The following is a 20,435-nucleotide window of genomic DNA, read 5'->3' as shown; positions in this document are numbered from 1 at the left end:
TCATCATGCTCTCTGAGCTTCTTTGTTAATCACCCAAGAGCCTGACAAGAGATACAGTTAATGTTGGTCCTGGGGAGGTGGAAGATAGAGGAGGAGTCTCATGCAGGAGAGGCAGTGGTCTTTACCTATATCTCTCCAGACCCCTTTCTGCCCATCTCTTTTCCCAAAACAAGACAGAAAGAGGTAAGAGTATTCAGATGGCTGAGGTGTGTGACCCTAGGTCCAGACTTGAAGGAGGAGGAACTTTGATTGGGGGATAAGATACAAGTCAGCACAGATGATCCCTGAGAACCTATAAACAAGAGATTATTCAGGCTGAAGCATGGGTATAACATAGGCAAGAATATGCTTTGGTACCGACCCTGACCCACCCCCTGCCCCTCGTCCCCCATTTCCATAAATTCTCCTCTCTTCCTTTTCGGACCTCTGACCCTCCATCCCATCAGCAAATCTCAGTGAGGCCTTTAGCTGATCATGGCTTAGGGTGTCCCCCCTCCCAGAGACGATTGGACTTTCACGCAAGTGTTCAATATGGAAAAAAAATTAAATTTACGACGGAGTTGAGAGGGAAACTTTGGAGGCAAGGAGAGACCTTTTAATGCTAAATCATATCAGCTGACCTTGCCTCTCTCCAAAATGTTCTCAGGGTAGCCCTTCCTCTCTCCTCTTTTTTTCTTACCTTCTTTTGTCTAATTGTGGCTGTAAAGCTGCAATTTCCCTATTTGTGTCCATCTCTGTTTCTGTAATAGTATATGTTTTTGTCAATTGACCATTGTAATTTTCCTGTGTGTTTCTTCATTGGCCTATGAGTGCCAGTAGGGCAGAGTCTGGGATCACATCCCCGCCTCCACCCCCCAGTTTCCTTTCTCCCCGCTCCTTACTGCAAAGTGAAGTCCCCCACCCATAAGAGAGTGCATGCAATCCAGGGAAATTAAGCATGGTCTCAGGAAATGTCAGTAAAATGAAGAACCTAGGCCTCCTTGTGAAATGCAGGACCCCCCCCCCAAAAAAAATGGAACTGTTATCAGATGAGCCGGTTTTCAATCCTTGATGTTTTATTTCCCAGATTTTACTCCTTGAACCCCGTACAGGAGCTCCCCTTGCCAATAGAATTATAAAATTCTTTATATGTGGAACTAAGTCCAATATTCCACCAAACTTGACCCTTGAACAAACGTGACTAAGCATCATGAAAATCAGCATAAGGTACAAACCTGCCAAAGGAAAAGAGATGGATCAGGACCAGAGAGCCCCCATCACCATGTTTGGGAGTTCTGGACCCATTTGAGAACCTGTGAGAAGCAGCAGTCATTCCTAAAACAGCAAATGCACAGAAGCACAAAATTTGAGGTGGAGACTGTTTTTGCAGACCAGCGTCCCAGGGTTGCCTAAGAGAAAGGGACCCTGGCCTAAAGGGAGACAGGTGTGGGCTCCAGGAGGATTTAGCACAGCTTTTGTGGGGTTTTTTTTTTTTTTGGATTAAAAAAAAAAGAGATTTGTTTGTTTCATTTTATTTTATTTTATTTTATTAACCATTACGTATTTTATTCTTGTCATTAATAGCCTCTTTCTTGCTATTATTTATTTTTTAAATTAATTTATTAATTTTAGTTGGAGGCTAATTACTTTACAATACTGTAGTGTTTTTGCCATACATTGATATGAGTCAGCCATGGGTTTACATGTGTTCCCCATCCTGAACCCCCCTCCCACCTCCCTCCCTATCCCATCCCCCTGGGTCATCCCATTGCACCAGCCCTGAGCACTTGTCTCATGCATCGAACCTGGACTGGCGATCTGTTTCACATATGATAATACACATGTGTCATGCTATTCTCTCAGATCATCCCACCCTCACCTTCTCCCACAGAGTCCAAAAGACTGTTCTATGCATCTGTGTCTCTTTTTCTGTCTTGCATATAGGGTTCTCGTTACCATGTTTCTAAATTCCATATATATGCATTAGTGTACTGTATTTACACGCCTTTTTATCTGTTCACAATTAGCAGCCAGTTCCCTGCTGTTGAGGAAAGCAAACGTGTGAGTTCAGAGAGGAGCTTTAGCTTGGAGCCATGGTTATCCATGGGAAAAGGAGGCAAGAGAGATAGAAGACAGGCAACGAGAAGCGTTGCTGGGATCCATAAAATCCCGCGGCATAATGAGAATTTCTAAAAACTGCAAGTCTGAGTTAGCAGCGTTATTATACTGTCACCCAGCCTGAACCTTCAAGCTGACAATTTGCTGTGAATTCTTTCACTTCTTTTTTCTCATTCCTTCTGGAACCGTGCATAGTTTGCCTTAAGAGACAAAGGTAATGGTGTAAAAGAAGCAAAGAAGGGTGTGTGTGTGTATGTGTGTTTACATGAAGATAACAATGGTCCAGAAGATCCCCTGGAGGAGGGCATGGCAACCCACTCCAGTATTCTTGCCTGGAGAATGCCCCTGGAAAGAGGCGCCTGGTGGCCTACAGTCCATAGGGTTGCAGAGTCAGACACAACTGATGCGACTAAGCGTGCACACAAGAGTTGAGATATATGAGAAGTTTCTTACCGGGAAACAAGTGAAGGTTTGAGGACTTCAGATTGATTTTAATATGTCATTTCTATTTGGAAGATCAGCAGTCTACTTAAGAAATGGAGGAAGGCACTGAGGTCTCTGTGGACAGCAGGTACCTTGCACTACTGAAATGGGCACAGCATCTGTCTTTCCCTGCCTGTCGTAGGCTCAAACTTACTCATAATCTCCTCAAACAGTCACTTCTCAGAGGCTCGGAGGCCTGTGGATTTGGGGTCTACACTCCAAAGACAAGAGGCAAAAAGGGCTCAGAAAAATAACCAATGCCTGCAGGTTAATCCTCTTTTTAGTCTGTGATCAGTCAATTTACCTGTATATTGCCTGAGTTTCCAGTATCAGCTCTATGAGACCAAGTATTAGTAACTCCATGTCTTCTCTGTGAGACCAAGTATTAGTAACTCCATGTCTTCTATAGCCACGACAGTGCTCCTAATCAAAGAATCTGGGGTCATGGGTCCCCAGGACACAGCAGAGGTCACTCACCAGCCTGGCTGTCCTTGAGTCAGGATCATCTTTGTCAGGAAATCCAGCCTGCAATCTCGTGGATTCATAGCGCTGGTTACCAAGGGGATGGGACATACATAGCAAGAGACTGCAGTGAAAGCTGTGTGGTGGGGAGGGTCTGGAGGAACAGTCCAGAGACCGAGGATTTCCTTTAAAAGCTCCCCCTCAACTAGGAAGTCCTGCTCCTCCGTGAGTCACAGTGTCTTTTTCTATAAAACGAGGCAGTTAGACCAAGCCAGGGTTCCACTCAACTGTCTCCGGTTATAACCATGTGGAAGGACTTCAGGATGTGATAATGGGATGTGGTGGGACCTCCAGCTTGAACTTTTTAAACATATGACCCTCTTAAGGCCATCCAAATGTAATTTTAGAAAAATATTTTTACATTGTAAACACTTTCAATTTGGGGATAATTTTAGACTTAAAAATTTTGCAAAAATTGCACACTAGTTACACCCATGTACACAGCAGCATGATTCACAATAGCCAAAAGGTGGAAGAGGTCCATCAGCTGGTGAATGAATGAACACAACGTGGTACCTACAAGCAATGAAATATTATTCAGCTGGAAAAAAAGGGAAGGGAATTCCTGACAATGCTTCACACAGATGAACCTTGAAGCTATTCAGCTGAGTGAAATAAATCCGTCACAAAAGGACAAATATTGTATGATTCCACTTACATGAGATATCTAAAGTAGTGAAATTCTTAGAGAGAGAGAGTAGGATGGTGAGCCAGGACCTGGGGGAGAAGATATGAGGGGTTATCGTTTAATGAACGTACAGTTCAATGTGCAGGATGGAAAGAGCTCTGGGTATCAATAGTGGTGAGGATTACACAACAGTGGACAGATACTTAGTGTCGCTAAACAGTGCACTGAATACTTTAAAATGAAAAGTTTTATATTATGTATATTTTACCGCAATAAAAATTACTCTTTTTTAAATAGCAAAAGTTCCCATATACCCCTTATCCAGCTTTCCCAAAGTTAACATCTGACAAAACCATAGGACAATTATCAAAGCCAGGAAAAACATTGCTACAACACTGATAATTAATCTACAGATTTGGTTCACATTATTCCAGTTGTTCCACTAATGTCCTTATTTCTGATTCAGGACCCAATCCAAGATAGGAATTGATTTTGTTGTCCTGTCTCCTTAGTCTCCTCCACTTTCGAAAATTTCTACTGTCCTGATTTGACTTTCATGAACTTGAAGATTTGGAAGGGTAGTAGCCAGCTAAGGGTTTGCCTGGTGCTTCCTCTGACTGAACACAGGTTACCTTTTTTGGCAAGAGAATCATATAAGTGATGTCTCCTTCTCAGTGTATCGTATCAGGAGGCACGTGATTTTGATGTGTTTCATCCGTGGTGAGACTAACTTAGATTGCTTGGTTGACGGGGTCTCTGCCAGATTTCTCCACCATTTCTCTTTGTTTATCATTAGATGTCACCCACTAATTTTAGCATCTTTTGGTGACACTGGCCAGCCACAATTATTTGTTTTTTTTCTTTTAATGGAGTATAATTGCTTTACAATATTTGTTAGTTTCTGCTGTACAACAACATGAATCAGCTATAAGTATACACATATTCTCTCCCTCTTGAGCAGTCTTCTCCCCACCCCACCATCCCACACCTCTAGGTCATCACAGAGCAACCGAGCTGAGCTCCCTGTACTAAGCAGCTTCCCACTAACTACTGTTTTGCACGTGGTAGTGTATATATGCATCAGTGCTACTCTCTCAGTTCATTCCACCCTCCCCTGCCCCTGACTGTGTCCACAAGTCCATTCTCTACGTCTGCGTCTACCATCATAATTACTCATGGTGCTTCCAAATGGTGATATTCAGTTTCCTTTCATTACTTCTACTTTTGTTAATTGGAACTCTACTGTAAGAAAGAGTTTTCCATTTGCCTCTATTCAAATTTAATTTAAAAAAAATCAGTAAAACAGAGCCAGAACAATGTCTATCCAAAGCTCACTGGTGCTTGATAACCCCAAATTTCCTTTCTTGTTAAAAATTCACAGATTCCTCATGCCCTCTAGAATAGGAAGTAAAACTCCCAAGTTTTTACCACCTGACTGTGGTCACAGGCACAAGTCTTTAGAGAGCAAAAGATGAGCACACTTATATTTTTTTTCCTTCTCCATCTCCCCTCTTCCTTTTTGATAAATCTTAACATTTCCCTGAGTACATCAGCAGGGTTAAGTACATAAAAGATCTGAGAACCACTGAGCCTGGAAAGATGCACATGAAATATTTATGTTTAACTTGCCCTGAAGAGGGTGGTTTTAATGAACAGAAACTAAATCACAAATGCTACAGTGTTCTAAAAAATTTTCATTTGCACACCAGACCCCTAGCCAAACTTGCTGTGCCCTTGAAGTTCATCCAGTATCTGCTTTCCTGGCCTCAGGTCCCCTCCTCCAGTGCCAGGAACATCCCTTGAGGGCCCTTATCTTGGCTGCTCCAGGCTGGTGTCACCAAATGACAGACAGAGCCAATACTATTGTAGAGTTTCAAATCTGCACAGTTCTAAAAACGGAAGGAATAAAACTTTTTTTTTCCAGCTAGCCATTTGTTCCTGTTTTCCATTGCTGAGTAACAAACCAACCCCAAACTTATTAGTATAAAGCAACAACTATTTTTTTAACTTTTTATTTAATAATGGAGTATAGCCAATGACTACCACACAACTGCACTCATCTCACACGCTAGTAAAGTAATGCTCAAAATTCTCCAAGCCAGGCTTCAACAATACGTGAACCATGAAATTCCAGATGTTCAAGCTGGTTTTAGAAAAGGCAGAGGAACCAGAGATCAAATTGCCAACATCTGCTGGATCATCGAAAAAGCAAGAGAGTTCCAGAAAAACATCTATCTCTGCTTCATTGACTATGCCAAAGCCTTTGACTGTGTGGATCACACTAAACTCTGGAAAATTCTGAAAGAGATGGGAATACCAGACCACCTGATCTACCTTTGAGAAATCTGTATGCAGGTCAGGAAGCAACAGTTAGAACTGGACATGGAACAACAGACTGGTTCCAAATAGGAAAAGGGGTACATCAAGGCTATATATTGTCACCATGCTTATTTAACTTATATGCAGAGTATATCATGAGCAAAGCTGGGCTGGAAGAAGCACAAGCTGGAATCAAGATTGCCAGGAGAAATATCAATAACCTCAGATATGCAGATGACACCACCCTTATGGCAGAAAGTGAAGAACTAAAGAACCTCTTGATGAAAGTGAAAGAGGAGAGTGAAAAAGTTGGCTTAAAACTCAACATTCAGAAAACTAAGATCATGGCATCCGGTCCCATCACTTCATGGGAAACAGACGGAGAAACAGTGTCAGACTTTTTTGGAGGGGGGCTCCAAAATCACTGCAGATGGTGACTGCACCCATGAAATTAAAAGACGCTTACTTCTTGGAAGAGAAGTTATGACCAACCTAGACAGCATATTAAAAAACAGAGACATCACTTTGTTAACAAAGGTCCATCTATTCAAGGCTATGGTTTTTCCAGTGGTCATGTATGGATGTGAGAGTTGGACTATAAAGAAAGCAGAGTGCCGAAGAATTGATGCTTTTGAACTGTGGTGTTGGAGAAGACTCTTGAGAGTCCCTTGGACTGCAAGGAGATCCAACCAGTCCATTCTAAAGGAAATCAGTCCTGAATATTCATTGGAAGGACTGATGTTGAAGCTGAAACTCCAATACTTTGGCCACCTGATGTGAAGAGCTGACTCATTTGAAAAGACCCTGATGTTGGGAAAGATTGAAAGCAGGAGGAGAAGGGGACGACAGAGGATGAAATGGTTGGATGGCATCACCAACTCAATGGACATGAGTTTGAGTTAACTCCAGGAGTTGGCGATGGACAGGGAGGCCTGGCGTCCTGCAGTCCATGGGGTCGCAAAGAGTCAGACACGATTGAGCGACTGAACTGAACTTAACTGATAGCCAATGAACAATGTTGTGGTAGTTTCAGGTGGACAGCAAAGGGACTCAGCCATACATTTACATGCATCCATTCTCCCTCAAACTTCCCTCCCATCCAGGCTGTCACATAACATTGAGCAGAGTTCCCTGTGCTATACAATAGCAGGTTCTTGTTGGTAATCCATTTTAAATATTGCACTGTGTACATATCCATCCCAAACTCCCTCTCTTTTCCCCCCATCCTTCCCCTCTGGGAGCTTGAGTTTGTTCTCCAAGTCTGTGAATCTGTTAATATAACAACAGTTACTTTATTATGTTCACAGACTTGGGATCAAAGATTCATACAGGCACAATGAGGGGAGCTGGGGATGGTCCACATGGGATCCATTTTAATGGCTAATGGTCTGCAGTTTCCTTTTCTTGTGATACCTAAGAGAAGAGACCAGAAAAGTTGGTGTGGGGATGAATCTAAAGGGAAGTCTCTATGGATGAGAAGAGATGAAAAGATAGATGAAAACTACAGTAGTGGAGGAAAGAATGGGTTTGGGGGAGAAGGGAGGTGAACATATTACATCAGAAATGTAGGGAGATGGGGAGGAGAACAGCGACAGGGAAGCAGAGGGTCATATGTGGAGCCCCAGCATGCACCCCGGCTCTGGTGTCCCTGTCCAGGGGCACTCCCAGAAGCTAACCTTGCCTGTGTCTGTCTGACTCTTTGCAGCTCCCCTTCGCTGAAGGTCTGTACCATTTTTATCACAATGGCCTAGCCAAGGCCAAGAGAAGACGCAGCCTACAGCATCAGCAGCAGCTGGAGAGAGACCCCAGGGTGAGTCTTCCTAGAAACCTGCCTTCTAACTTCTGTGGCCATAGATGAGCCCATGGAGGGAGTGTGTAAGTGTGGGGCGGGGGGCAGGACTGTGGAGTAAAGGCACTCATTGGGTGTGTTGCAATTGTCCACATGGATCCTTTGCAGAGTGGTCCTGGAGACTCTGCTCCTCTGTCTTACACGTAATAATTTTACCCTTGAGAGCCCAAGGGAGGGGAGTAAACAGGGGTACCACCCCTTTCTGGCCTTTCCTCTTGCATTGTTGTGTGAGGACTTCAGGTTGCCGGGGGAAGTGCTTTGGCCTCTGATGGATGGGAAGACACCAGCAGTTTAATGAGTCGTTTTATGGGAGGTTTCTCCTGGTGAATCCACATGCCCTGAGGAGACTGCCATGCCCCATGTGGTGAATGGGAACATGAGAGGGCCAGCAAGCCATCAGCTTGCAGGAGACAGCTGGCTCCTCCTGTCCACACATGATTGAGTCCATGGTCTCCTCTGCCCGTCTGCCCACCACGGCACTTTCTGATCTATGTCACCCAGGCCCCCTGTCTTCCTGATGCTCAGGACTCCCGCTCTGAACTCCAGTCTTTACCTTCTCTTGGACTCTAGGTCTCAATTTCTACTCCTTTCCCCTCCCTAGAAATTTAAATCCAATTTTCTTACAACCAAACTCATCACCCTGTCCATAAAACATCCTTCTCCAGTGTTCCCATTTCCTGTTTTCTCAGAATAGAAGCTTCGGGCATCGTTGAACCCTCCCCCTTCTAACCCCTTCTGCTCGCCCCACATTCATTCAACTGGGAGGTTCTGATTTCTTGTACACAGCTCACCAAGAGGGAAAGTCATCATCCAGTCAGCTTGCTATGTGTATACACTGAAGGCTTCATGCCCTCTTGCCCAGGACATGGGGGACACAGATGTAAAGAGGGCAGACGTTTGAATTAGACATTTACATATGAGACTCCTTTTGAGCTGGTGGAATCTAGAATCATTCTGGTGGAGCTTTTCACGGAAACATGTGACTGCGCTGAATGTGGACTTTAATTAGGAACACAGATGAAGCAGACTCCCCCAGCCGATCACCAGCTGACATGCCACAGGCAATTTTCCTGGAACTCCTCAACCCAGGGTATCCCACATTCCCTAGAATGGAAACACTGCTTTGAGAATCCACTATATCTTTGCTTTTGAAGTAAGTTTAAAGATGTCTGTACTGTCAGCCCAGGCCAAGCATTCTTAAAGGTCTGTTGTAGAAACTGGCACCATTACTTAAGAGAGAAGCTCTTTTCTGTTATCACAGCCTTGACCTTGACTGTACCAGTTCAGTGTCTGGGGATGCCCTTGAGAAGCCCATGGACAGGGAATCCTACCTGTCTCACCTGTAGACCCAGAGAAGGTACCAGTGGACCAGGACCACCCTGGTACAAGTGACACTGGTTTTCCTTATGCTTCATGCCTGCTTCACAGTCTTACACTTTATGGTCAATTATTTACTTTTAGTTATATAATCCTTAAAAGTCCCTTGTGTTGCTCCTCTTCCATGATTAAAGACAGCGCCCTGAGATCATTCAGAGAGAAACACATACAAGAAACTGGAGAAGAAGCAAAGTGATGCTTAAGAGGTTTGGGTCGGGAAAGAGAACCAAAAAGAGTGAAACTGAGAAGCCATCATTTGGTTCAGAGAGACGCCTCGAGCCCAGGCTCGAGATTGTTTTATTCTTGCACTTATTGAAACGGTCTTTGAAATGCTGATTCTTGAAGTGTACAGAGTTGTTTCTGAAACAGAAGACAATATGATGGGATGGGGAATAAAGAAGGAAATCCTGCATTGGTGATTCCAGTCACCTGTCTTTCTCTTCAAAGTAGTATCTATTTTATCCAAATGGAGCATCCATTCTCCCTCCATTGCCCATTATAAGGGTCCTGGTAGCCACTTGCCTCTGCCTGCTGGGCGTATCCATCTGCCTTGTCCACAAAGAACAAGAGAAGATAACAGTGAAACTGAAGGTCATAAATCTCCTGTATCTTTTATCTGCCTTCTCATCCAGGTTAGATGTCAGGGCTGCTGTCATTAATAAAATCATTTTAGGAAAAGAAATAAAGCATAAAATCTTATAACTCCTTGCAAAATGAAAAAAACCCTGCTAGTAATGATTGCCTTGTTCCCAAATGTTAGGTTAAGGCCTGAGTCTTTTCTGCATGACATTCTTGGGGTCACCTAGTTTTGGCATCGGCTGATAACAAAACATGAGGGTGGCTACTCTTAAACAAAAAACATTGACAATGGAGAGTACAACAGCCATATTATAAGGATGCTGTGAGTCCTGTGGACTTACACACTTCAACGAAAGACAAATACATTGAGTTAGGACACCTAAATTTGGGGGTTCCCAAGCACATTCAAACAAGGTGCAGAAAGAGAAGAAACTGGAAGAATAGACAGGAGAGGGGAAGGACCAGGTAGCTGAAAAGGATGTTTTTGTCTCTTGCACAGATGTTGCAAGTTACTTTTCATGAATCAAGATCTTAAGAGCAAGTTGTTTTAGCAGCTATATTCCAATTAAAAAATAAGTAAATAACAATAATAAAGAATGACAGAGCCACAGTATGGAGGAAGCTTGGGTCCCTGGATTACTGCATGGAGGAGAAGCAAGGCACTGGTCTGCTTACCAGTCCTTACCAGGACTGTTTCAGAAGCAAGAATATTCTATGGTTGGAATCATAAAATATTAATAAATAAATGAAATCAAATTTTATACTTATTTGAACAGTAGAACAAAATATCTATTTCATCGCTTTTCCACACCAAAAAAACAGTCCCACCAAGAAAAAAAGCTTGATTATTTAAAATACTTGGTGATATTTCAGTGAAAAAGGGCACAGGTAAAATAAAAGAGCTTAATGAAAGGGAAAAAAAGACCAAGTTATTTCATCCTTCTGTGAAACATGTTATCTCATAGACCAATTGACTTGAATCATGTTTGCTGCCCCAGCTTCCTTCTTACCCCATCTCTGCAATATTTCCTGGCCACCTTCACTTGCTATTCTCGGGCTTGTTAAGGCAAATAGAGAGTCAGAGGAGCCATGCACATATTCTCAGGATGGTTTTAGCTTCTACAGGCTCTCAGGGCTCAATTTACTTAAGTAGATTTTTAGTGAAAGAAACCACCAAGCTCTCCTATTAACCCAAGAAATAAAGAAGACAAAGACAGAGGACAAAACTTCTGATTTTGTTTTGGCTTCACATCAAAAATTTCAAGGATGTTTGTCCTTCATTTCACTACTAAATTTTTTGTTAAAGGAAAAGAAGAAAAAGACTAGAAAGGGATAGCATGGGCTTTTGTCCCACCAACACAGTGCTTCTTTCAGTATGTTTACATTTGTTCATCAATATGGAGGGAAGTAGCTAAGAAAAATATTCTGATGCACACTGTTTTAAAGGTGCTCCCTTGTCTTTCCATTTCTTTCTGCTAAGAGGATTAGCATAAGGCTGTGTAACATCGTTTAGATGCTAAAAAGCAAAAATTGTGTCTTTATTCCTGGGTATCTTTCTATATTACCATTCTGAGTACATAGTAGATGCTCGATAAATGATTGTCAGATGAATAGATGGATGGTTAATATTTTTTCTTCAGGGTTTTAATCCACGAAATAATATTGTTCTTCTCATCTTATGTTTTCATTACTATTCTAAAATGGGTGTCCATTAGGAAACAGAAGTATTGCCTTCTTTCCAGGGCCTCCTTTAAATACATTCTTAATGGTGGATGAAAGAAACCACTTCATTTCATCATTTTCAAGTCTTGTCACTGAGAATCCCATGAATAGCCAGCTTTTAATTTCCAAAGTCACTCTGTGTTCCTGATCATATTTAAAGTCACAGTGCAACCACTGAAGCAAGAACAATGTATTTGGAAAGTGCGAATAGCTAAAATAATTTGAAAATGTAATAAATAAACCCAAAGATAGAATGAAATAAGAAAACTGAGAATTCCTTCTCAACATCAAGGTCAAGAACAAATAATCCACGTTCAAAGCCTCTGTGACATTGGTCAAACTTTAGCTAAGAGCAGCATCAACAGACCTTAAAGTCAAACCAAACTGTGGTCCACAGTCTACATAGCAAACCCTATACATTCAACAAGTACTTGAAAAGCTGCTGGGAAATAGGTTTATTTAAAACATTTGTTTCACAGTCCTTCACATCTGCTCGTCTGACATAGAGAGCATTGAAATGAAATATGTTCAAAAATTTAAAGACTCAGTTACTCAATAAGCAACTCCCACTAGTCATATGGAAGCCAGATAATTTAACAAAAAAAAATAACCTGAATGTCATTTGTTGAGAAAGTTATATTTGGTTTACGAATTTCAAACATTTATTTTCTTTTCTCAGCAATGATACTAGAGCATCCAGTTATCTCTTGGGCTTCTCTTTAAACCTGTTTCAAGTCAGAAACTCCTATCAGTCCACTGAAACCTTTTCTTATTTCCCCTGATCTCAAAGAATATCACATGGTTCCTCTACATTCTTTACATGGGAGCTATTTCTTCCTAGCTTCTTCCACATCCAAGAGTGTTGACAAGCCTTATGACCATAGGTGTCAGCACGTGACCCCATAGTGAGTCATTTTTGTTCTTTAAGGATCTATTCAGAGCATGTTTGTGAGTTTTTAGGGTACTCCAAAAACCTACAAAAATTAGTTTCACTGGGTAGTCCTTCAAAAATCTCACAGACCATACAACCTGAAAAAAAGAGAACTTTGTCTATTCTTTAAAACTAACTGGACATGTCTGGTGTGATCTGTTTGTAAAAATCTGAATAATGAGTGAATCAGGCTTTCTTTGTGGGACTTCATAATACCATAATTGATACTGCTTTTTTAATGGATTCATTATGGTAACTGAAACTCAGGGGGTTGAGAGAAGCTGGGAATGGCTTGTAAGTGCTTTGGATCCTTCAGCAATTCAAACAAGCAAAGAAATTCATCTACCTTTTTCCTCTACGAGTTACATCAAATTTTGTCATAATCACTAAGCTCTTAGCTTCCAAGTGTTTTCAAATACCTAGCATCAGTCACAGTAATTTGTAATGATAATGACAACCCACTAGTATGTTTCGTGTCTTTCCTTTAATTAATATAACTATTTGATCACAGTCGTCCCTCAGTTTCCATGAGGAATTGGTCCCTGGACCCCTGCAGATACCAAATTCCAGATGCTCAAGCCCCTTATGTAAGTGGCATTGAGAAGCTGGCCATCCGTATCCGTGGGTTCTGCAAGGGCGGATACAGAAGGCTGACTGTACTTAGACTAAAAGTTGGAAAAAGAAGAATAAAACACAATTATCATCTGGAAAATCTGCTTTCAAATAGAAAATGTCATGGAGAAAAATGCCTTCCCTCACTTTTCGTTTTGGTTTTGACCAAGCCTTCCGCCAGTGGGTGTGTTCTGTCCTTATGTCACAGGGACGCCTGAGAACATCCCAGCCTGCAGGGCTGGTGAAAACAGAAAATCCATCATTTTAGTGACTTTTAAAAAGAATTTATAAGCCCCCCACAAAAAATAGGTTGATTTATTTGGTTGGTTGATTTTTATACCTTAGAAAAATTGTTTCCATTTTGTACATTTCTTTTTTTTAAATTTATTTATTTATCTATTTTTTACTTTACAATATTGTATTGGTTTTGCCATACATTGACATGAATCCGCCATGGGTGTACATGTGTTCCTCTTCCAGAACCCCCCTCCCACCTCCCTCCCCATCCCATCCCTCTGGGTCATCCCGGTGCACCAGCCCCGAGCACCCTGTATCACGCATCGAAACTGGACTGGCGATTCATTTCACATATGATAATTTACATGCTTCGACGCCATTCTCCCATATCACCCCGCCCTCACCCTCTCCCATAGAGTCCAAAATACAGTTCTATACATCTGTGTCTCTTTTGCTGTCTCGCATACAGGGTTATCTTTACCAATTTACTAAATTCCATATATATGCGTTCGTATACTGTATTGGTGTTTTTCTTTCTGGCTTACTTCACTCTGTATAATAGGCTCCAGTTTCATCCACATCATTAGAACTGATTCGAATGTATTCATTTTAATGGCTGAGTAATATTCCATCGTGTATATGTACCACAGCTTCCTTATCCATTTGTTTGCTAATGGACATCTAGGTTGCTTCCACGTCCTGGCTATTATAAACAGTGCTGCGATGAACATTGGGGTACACGTGTCTCTTTCAATTCTGGTTTCCTCGGTGTGTATGCCCAGCAGTGGGATTGCTGGGTCATATGGCAGTTCTCATTCCAGTTTTTTGAGGAATCTCCACACTCTTCTCCATAGTGGCTGTACTAGTTTGCATTCCCACCAACAGTGTAATAGAGTTCCCTTTTCTTTTTAATAGGTTGTTTTTTATCTTCATACTTGACTCTAAAATGGTGAGGTTTGTGGTGCTGAGATTCTGCTCTAAGAAATGGATGGGAATTCCTTGGTTTCTCTTCTGAATGTCTTCTCAAGGGAAAGAAATAAAGCTGATAGATTTAATCATTTTACTTATTTAGAAACACAGACACAGTGAGTTTATTATAAATAGTACAGCAAGTACAATAGTATTTTGAGTTGCTGTCGTGCTTTTATTCCAGAGGGCCTTCATGGCTGCTTCTCTTCATCTTCTCATTTCCTTGGAACATGAGTTGGACCAACAGTTGTTATTCCTTCTTGAGATGAAGGTAACAAAATGTGGGTGTGTGCCTGAGTCACACACGAGTTCGAAAGCTGAAAACAGTGATTCAAGTCCCCAATATTGGCCCCATCTTTTCCACCCTGGATTTAGGTCTCTTGGTCAGCAAGGGAGCAACCTATTCGGAATTGAGATTCTCACAGGGAAAGGACCATCCAGGATGCATGATTATAAGAGCTCTGTGATCCATGGATGTGCTTGTGTCCAACTCTTTGTGACCCTATGGACTCTAGCCTGCTAGGCTCCTCTGTCCATGGGGATTCTCCAGGCAAGAATACTGGAGTGGGTTGCCATGTCTCCTCCAGGGGACCAGAACCTAGGTCTCCTGCATTGCAGGCATATTCTTCACCATCTGAGCCACCAGAGAAGACCAAGAATACTGGAATGGGTAGCCTATCCCTCCTCTAGGAATCAAACCAGGGTCTCCTGTATTGCAGGTGAATTCTTTACCAGCTGAGCTACCAGGGAAGCCCACGGTGCATTGATAAAGTCATGCAAGTAGAGAGTTAGCCAGTGGTGAGATTTGAAATTCCTTTAACTCTTGGGGCCTCAGAGACACAGATTAGCTGGAATTCCCAAGAGACACTCCTGAGTAGGATAACAAGAGTCATGGGTGCCTCTGGCATGTCTACTGCAAACAGAGAATAGTAAACTGGGGACATGGGGAACTGAAACAAAGTGAAGTTGATGCCAGAGGAAGATAGAGAAGGTGAGAATAGGCCCAGGAAACATATTTTCTAATTATTGGTGAAAATTGGATGAGACCCAGCCCCAAACCCTCCCCTCAAGGACTGTCTCAAGAACACTTAAATCATGTGACCCCCTCAGTGACCTGGACCTTTCTTGCTCTGTTATCAGCTCAATTTTCTATCATGAAAAAAGGAACCACGTTGCCCACTTTGAAGAGGCAAATCACTCCCTAAGGAGTGCACAGAAAAATTTAGCATCATTTCTCCCTTTTTCCTCGGGTTTTCCCTCCCTTCTCCTATGCACCTTGTTTCCTCTCCTCGAGAACCCTGAAGCAGCAAACACACACTTTTAGAATGTGGGTCTCAGGGTTCAAAAGCAAAGCTCCTTTACAAAAAATGAACCACAAGTGCAAGGGAACCACTACGGCAACACCTAGTAGGAAGGCATTTGGGCTCATACCTCTCCACACCGAACCAGCCAGCCAGCCAGCCAGCCAGGGACCTTGTGTACGTAAGTGAGGAGAAAGCACTTTACACAGTCTTTACACAGTCCTTCAAGATCCTGCTCATGACACTTCTGCAGGGCCCAGATGGCTGAGGAAGAAGAGCCCAGAGGGGAATCTCTCCAGGGCCTCCTCTCAGTTTAATTTCATAACGGTTGTTAAGACTGGCTCGTGTCTGTTGAAGGCTGCTGTCTTAGTTTGGGTTCCTGCAAAAAGCAAACCCTGGGACGAGGACCTGGAAGACGGTGACTTATTTGGGAGGTTGATCCTCAGATGCACAAGAGGAAGAGTAAATTGATGGAGGGAAGTGACAAAAGTAAGCAGAGGGGTGAGATTTACAGCAGGTCTGCTTTGTAGACAGCTGAGCGTCAGTCTCACGGGCACACTTCAGAGCTGTCCCACCAGAAAGACAGCTGCCCTTTCAGGTGTGTCTTGTTTCTGAGCTGTCTTGTTTCTGAGCTGATATGAATGTTAAACCCCTGGCACATCCTGTGCATGAGCCTCAGAATGCGGGAGAAAGTCCCCAAGCAGAGGCAGAAATGGAAGTGCTTCAAGGAAGAAGCTGTCGGCAGTGGCTGATGATCTCTCGCTACAAATCCTGCTGTCCAATCCATGCTAAGGATTAGCAGGCATCATCTCATTAATCCTCAGAGATCTTCTGTGCATTAAGTGGCATCGGATCCTGAGTTTACAGGCGAGGAAACAGGGGCTTAGGGAGGCTCATGACATACTGACCGTCCTGTGGTTTGTAAGGGGTCCCCACACTGAGTGGTGCTGCTCTGTCACTGACTTAGACTTCACAAACTAATTTCCCTGGTCCTCTGCACAAACAGAATTGTAGAACAGGAAGATTCCATACGAAACATTGATTTAACACTCTGCCTTGAAGATTTTAAAATATCATTGCAATAAAATAAACCCAAGAGAGTAAGTGACTTCTCTGGGGTCACACAGTCATGATTGATGGGGAAGAAATAATAAAACTGATGACGCCTCTCAATACCAGAGATGATTTAGATAGAAAGCTAAATGAGGATTGATATTGCTTACAAACTTGTGATTCTTTAAGAACTCGTTCTCACTAATACTTGGATTCCCTCAATCAAAAGTTGTGTAATGGGAAAATATGAAGATATATCATCAGCTTATGTGATTTATGTGAATTCAATGAACTGAGTTATAATGGAAATGTGAAAAAAGGAAGGGAAATAACGACAAAGTGGGCACTTCTGCTCAGGAGTCTGCTTAACCCATGTGTGCCCTGCAGGGGCCAGAAGAAGCAGAGTCATCTGAGGATGCAGCACACATCTTTCCCTCCCAGTTCAAAGTGGGAGCAGTTCACCTTCTGGGTGAGAGACTTTAGCATTTATAGATAATACTTCTTAAGTCAGAAACAGAAAAACAAATATCGTATATTAATACATATATATGGAACCTAGGGAGAAGGCAATGGCATCCCACTCCGATACTCTTGCCTGGAAAATCCCATGGAAAGAGGAGCCTGGTAGGCTGCAGTCAGTGGGGTCGCTAAGAGTTGGACACAACTGAGCTATTTCACTTTCACTTTTCACTTTCATGCATTGGAGAAGGAAATGGCAACCCACTCCAGTGTTCTTGCCTGGAGGCCTGGTGGGCTGCCGTCTATGGGGCCGCACAGAGTCAGACACGACTGAAGTGACTTAGCAGCAGCAGAAGCATGGACTCTAGAAAAATGGTACTGATGAACCTATTTGCAGGGCAGGAATAGACTCAGACATAGAGAACAGACTTATGGACACAGCACGGGCAGGAGAGGGTGGGACAAATTGAGAGAGTAGCATGGAAACATGTACATTACCATATGTAAAAGAGATAGCTAATGGAAAGTTGCTACATAACACGGGGAGCTCAATGTGATACTCTGCGACAACCTAGGGGGTGGGACGGAGGTTCAAGAGGGAGGGAACATATGTATACCATGGCTGGTTCCTGTTGATGTATGGCAGAAACCAATACAACATTGTAAAGCAATTATCCTCAGTTAAAAATAAATTAAAAAATAGTAATAAAGATAATATTTCTGATGCAAAACATTTCCTAAGTAAAAGCTAGCTTGTTCATCTGCTGTGTGAACAATGAGACAGGATTGGGTTCCTTGTGGAAGGAAATTCTACATGTTTGTGATGCATTGAGACACAGTATATTGATTTCTAACTTTCCTAAGAAATGTGCAAAGTTCATTTTGACCATGCATAGTTTACATGTTACCCACTCCAGAACTCTGTCCCTGTGGTGTGATTTCTCTACAAAAGAGTAAACAAAGATCTGATCTTAGCTTGGATTCTGTGGAAACAGACTCTGAGGTGGGGAGTTGAGAGTATAAAAGATGTTTCTGAGAACGGGGTTGCAGTGTCTTCTCCCGTGACTCCTTCATCCTCAGATCAACAACACACATCTGATCCTTCTTGTCTTCACATCCCTCTGCTTCTCTTCTGCTTCAGGCTTCTGTGACTCCATTGGACCCACCCAGATAACCTAACATAATCCCCCTCTCTACATCTTAGCGGATTAGTCACCTTAATTCCATCCACAAAGTCCCTTTTACCATGTGATATATCACATAGTCATGAAAGTGAAACCAGGGTCTGGAGACCATGGGGGCCAACATTCTACCCCAAGCCTTGCCTTTCTGGCAATGTTGGCATGCCTCTAGGATCTGCAACTTTCTCTAGGCAGCCCAGCTTCCCTCACTGCCCTCCTCCCAGGACTGCATTGAGCTCAGAGGGAAAAGTAAATCTGCAGACACACAACTTTGACCACACTTGGAGCCCAAAGGGTGAACCTGAGAAACCCACGTGGAGCAGATACTAACTTAGCTTCCCAACTAGTGACCAAATTCATTTTCTAGACCGCTCGTTAAGAGATAGGCTCAGCAAGTATAAACCTTCATGGGGTGCACATTTTTGAGAGTGACGACATCATCTGGAGAAGGAACAATGTGTTGGGGGAGGAAGCAAAAGAGAGACGCCTTTAGTGATTGTTCTAACCCAAGAGAAAGTGAATCTACCCTAATCTGCTGGCTTCACGATTCAGCAGGGAGCACTTTCTGTGTTTCCTCTGGGCACTGCAGATGTACCTGGCTTCCTGCCACAAAGAGCTGCTGCGAGAGCTATAATTAACTCTTTGTGGGCAACAGGGGAGATGTGTTTACTATAGATTCAGAAAGGCACAGGGAAAGCTGCTAAGGAGTAAGTCAGGCTTTTTCTAGATGTTGTGAGCTTATCTTAAATGATCACTTATGCTGACACTGCCTCGCAGCCAAAAGAGAAAGAGGAACACTCTGGAAGACACCGTTCTGGTAGACTTCTGGGGAGGCGTAACTTTCTTTCTAAGAGGTTCTAAAATCAGTAACACTGAAGAAGCTTAAGTTGGACAGTTTTATGAAGACCTACAAGACCTTTTAGAACTAACACCCAAAAAAGATGTCCTTTTCATAATAGGCGACTGGAATGCAAAAAAGTAGGAAGTCAAGAAACACCTAGAGTAACAGGCAAATTTGGCCTTAGATTACAGAATGAAGCAGGGCAAAGGCTAATAGAGTTTTGCCAAGAGAACGCACTGGTCATAGAAAACACCCTCTTCCAACAACACAAGAGAAGACTCTACACATGGACATCACCAGATGGTCAACACCAAAATCAGATTGATTATATTCTTTGCAGGCAAAGATGGAGAAGCTCTATACAGTCAGCAAAAACAAGACCAGGAGCTGACTGTGGCTCAGATCATGAACTCCTTATTGCCAAATTCAGACTTACATTGAAGAAAGTAGGGAAAACCACTAGACCATTCAGGTAAGACCTAAATCAAATCCCTTATGATTATACAGTGGAAGTGAGAAATAGATTTAAGGGACTAGATCTGATAGACAGAGTGCCTGATGAACTATGGATGGAGGTTTGTGACATTGTTCAGGAGATAGGAACAAAGACCATCCCCAAGAAAAAGAAATGCAAAAAAGCAAAATGACTGTCTGAGGAGGCCTTACAAATAGCTGGGAAAAGAAGAGAAGCAAAAAGCTAAGGAGAAAAGGAAAGATATTCCCATTTGAATGCAGAGTTCCATAGAATAGCAAGGAGAGATATGAAAGCCTTCCTCAGCGATCAGTGCAAAGAAATAGAGGAAAACAATAGAATGGGAAAGACTAGAGATCTCTTCAAGAAAATTAGAGATACCAAGGAAACATTTCATGCAAAGATGGGCTCAATAAAGGACAGAAATGGTATGGTCCTAACAGAAGCAGAAGATATTAAGAAGAGGTGGCAAGAATACACAGAAGAACTGTACAAAAAAGATCTTCATGACCCAGATAATCACGATGGTGTGATCACTCACCTAGAGCCAGACATCCTGTAATGTGAAGTCAAGTGGGCCATAGAAAGCATCACTACGAACAAAGCTAGTGGAGGTGATGGAATTCCAGTTGAGCTATTTCAAATCCTGAAAGATGATTCTGTGAAAATGTTGCCCTCAATATGCCAGCAAATTTGGAAAACTCAGCAGTGGCCACAGGACTGGAAAAGGTCAGTTTTCATTCCAATCCCAAAGAAAGACAATGCCAAAGAATGTCCAAACTACCACACAATTGCACTCATCT

General features: G+C 42.5%; 1 protein-coding gene across 2 annotated transcripts in view; it reads left to right on the top strand.

The window, feature by feature from the left end:
* Positions 1–20,435, top strand: part of PCSK2 (proprotein convertase subtilisin/kexin type 2) — a 237,542-nt gene that overhangs the window by 19,071 nt on the left and 198,036 nt on the right. Inside the window, exon 2 of one of the 2 annotated variants that reach the window (XM_081554006.1) lies at positions 7,755–7,859. The exons of the other annotated variant lie outside the window; for it this stretch is intronic. Coding sequence (XP_081410132.1) covers positions 7,755–7,859 — 105 coding nt within the window. The remainder of the gene's footprint in view (positions 1–7,754; positions 7,860–20,435) is intronic. 2 annotated transcript variants of the gene reach the window in all.

The sequence above is a fragment of the Giraffa tippelskirchi genome, chromosome 13 (assembly GCF_054371585.1).
Source record: "Giraffa tippelskirchi isolate mGirTip1 chromosome 13, T2T-mGirTip1v1.2.pri, whole genome shotgun sequence".
In the NCBI taxonomy this organism is placed as follows: domain Eukaryota; kingdom Metazoa; phylum Chordata; class Mammalia; order Artiodactyla; family Giraffidae; genus Giraffa; species Giraffa tippelskirchi.
Note: the sequence above shows the minus strand (reverse complement) of the source record. Positions and strands in the feature narration are given on the sequence as shown.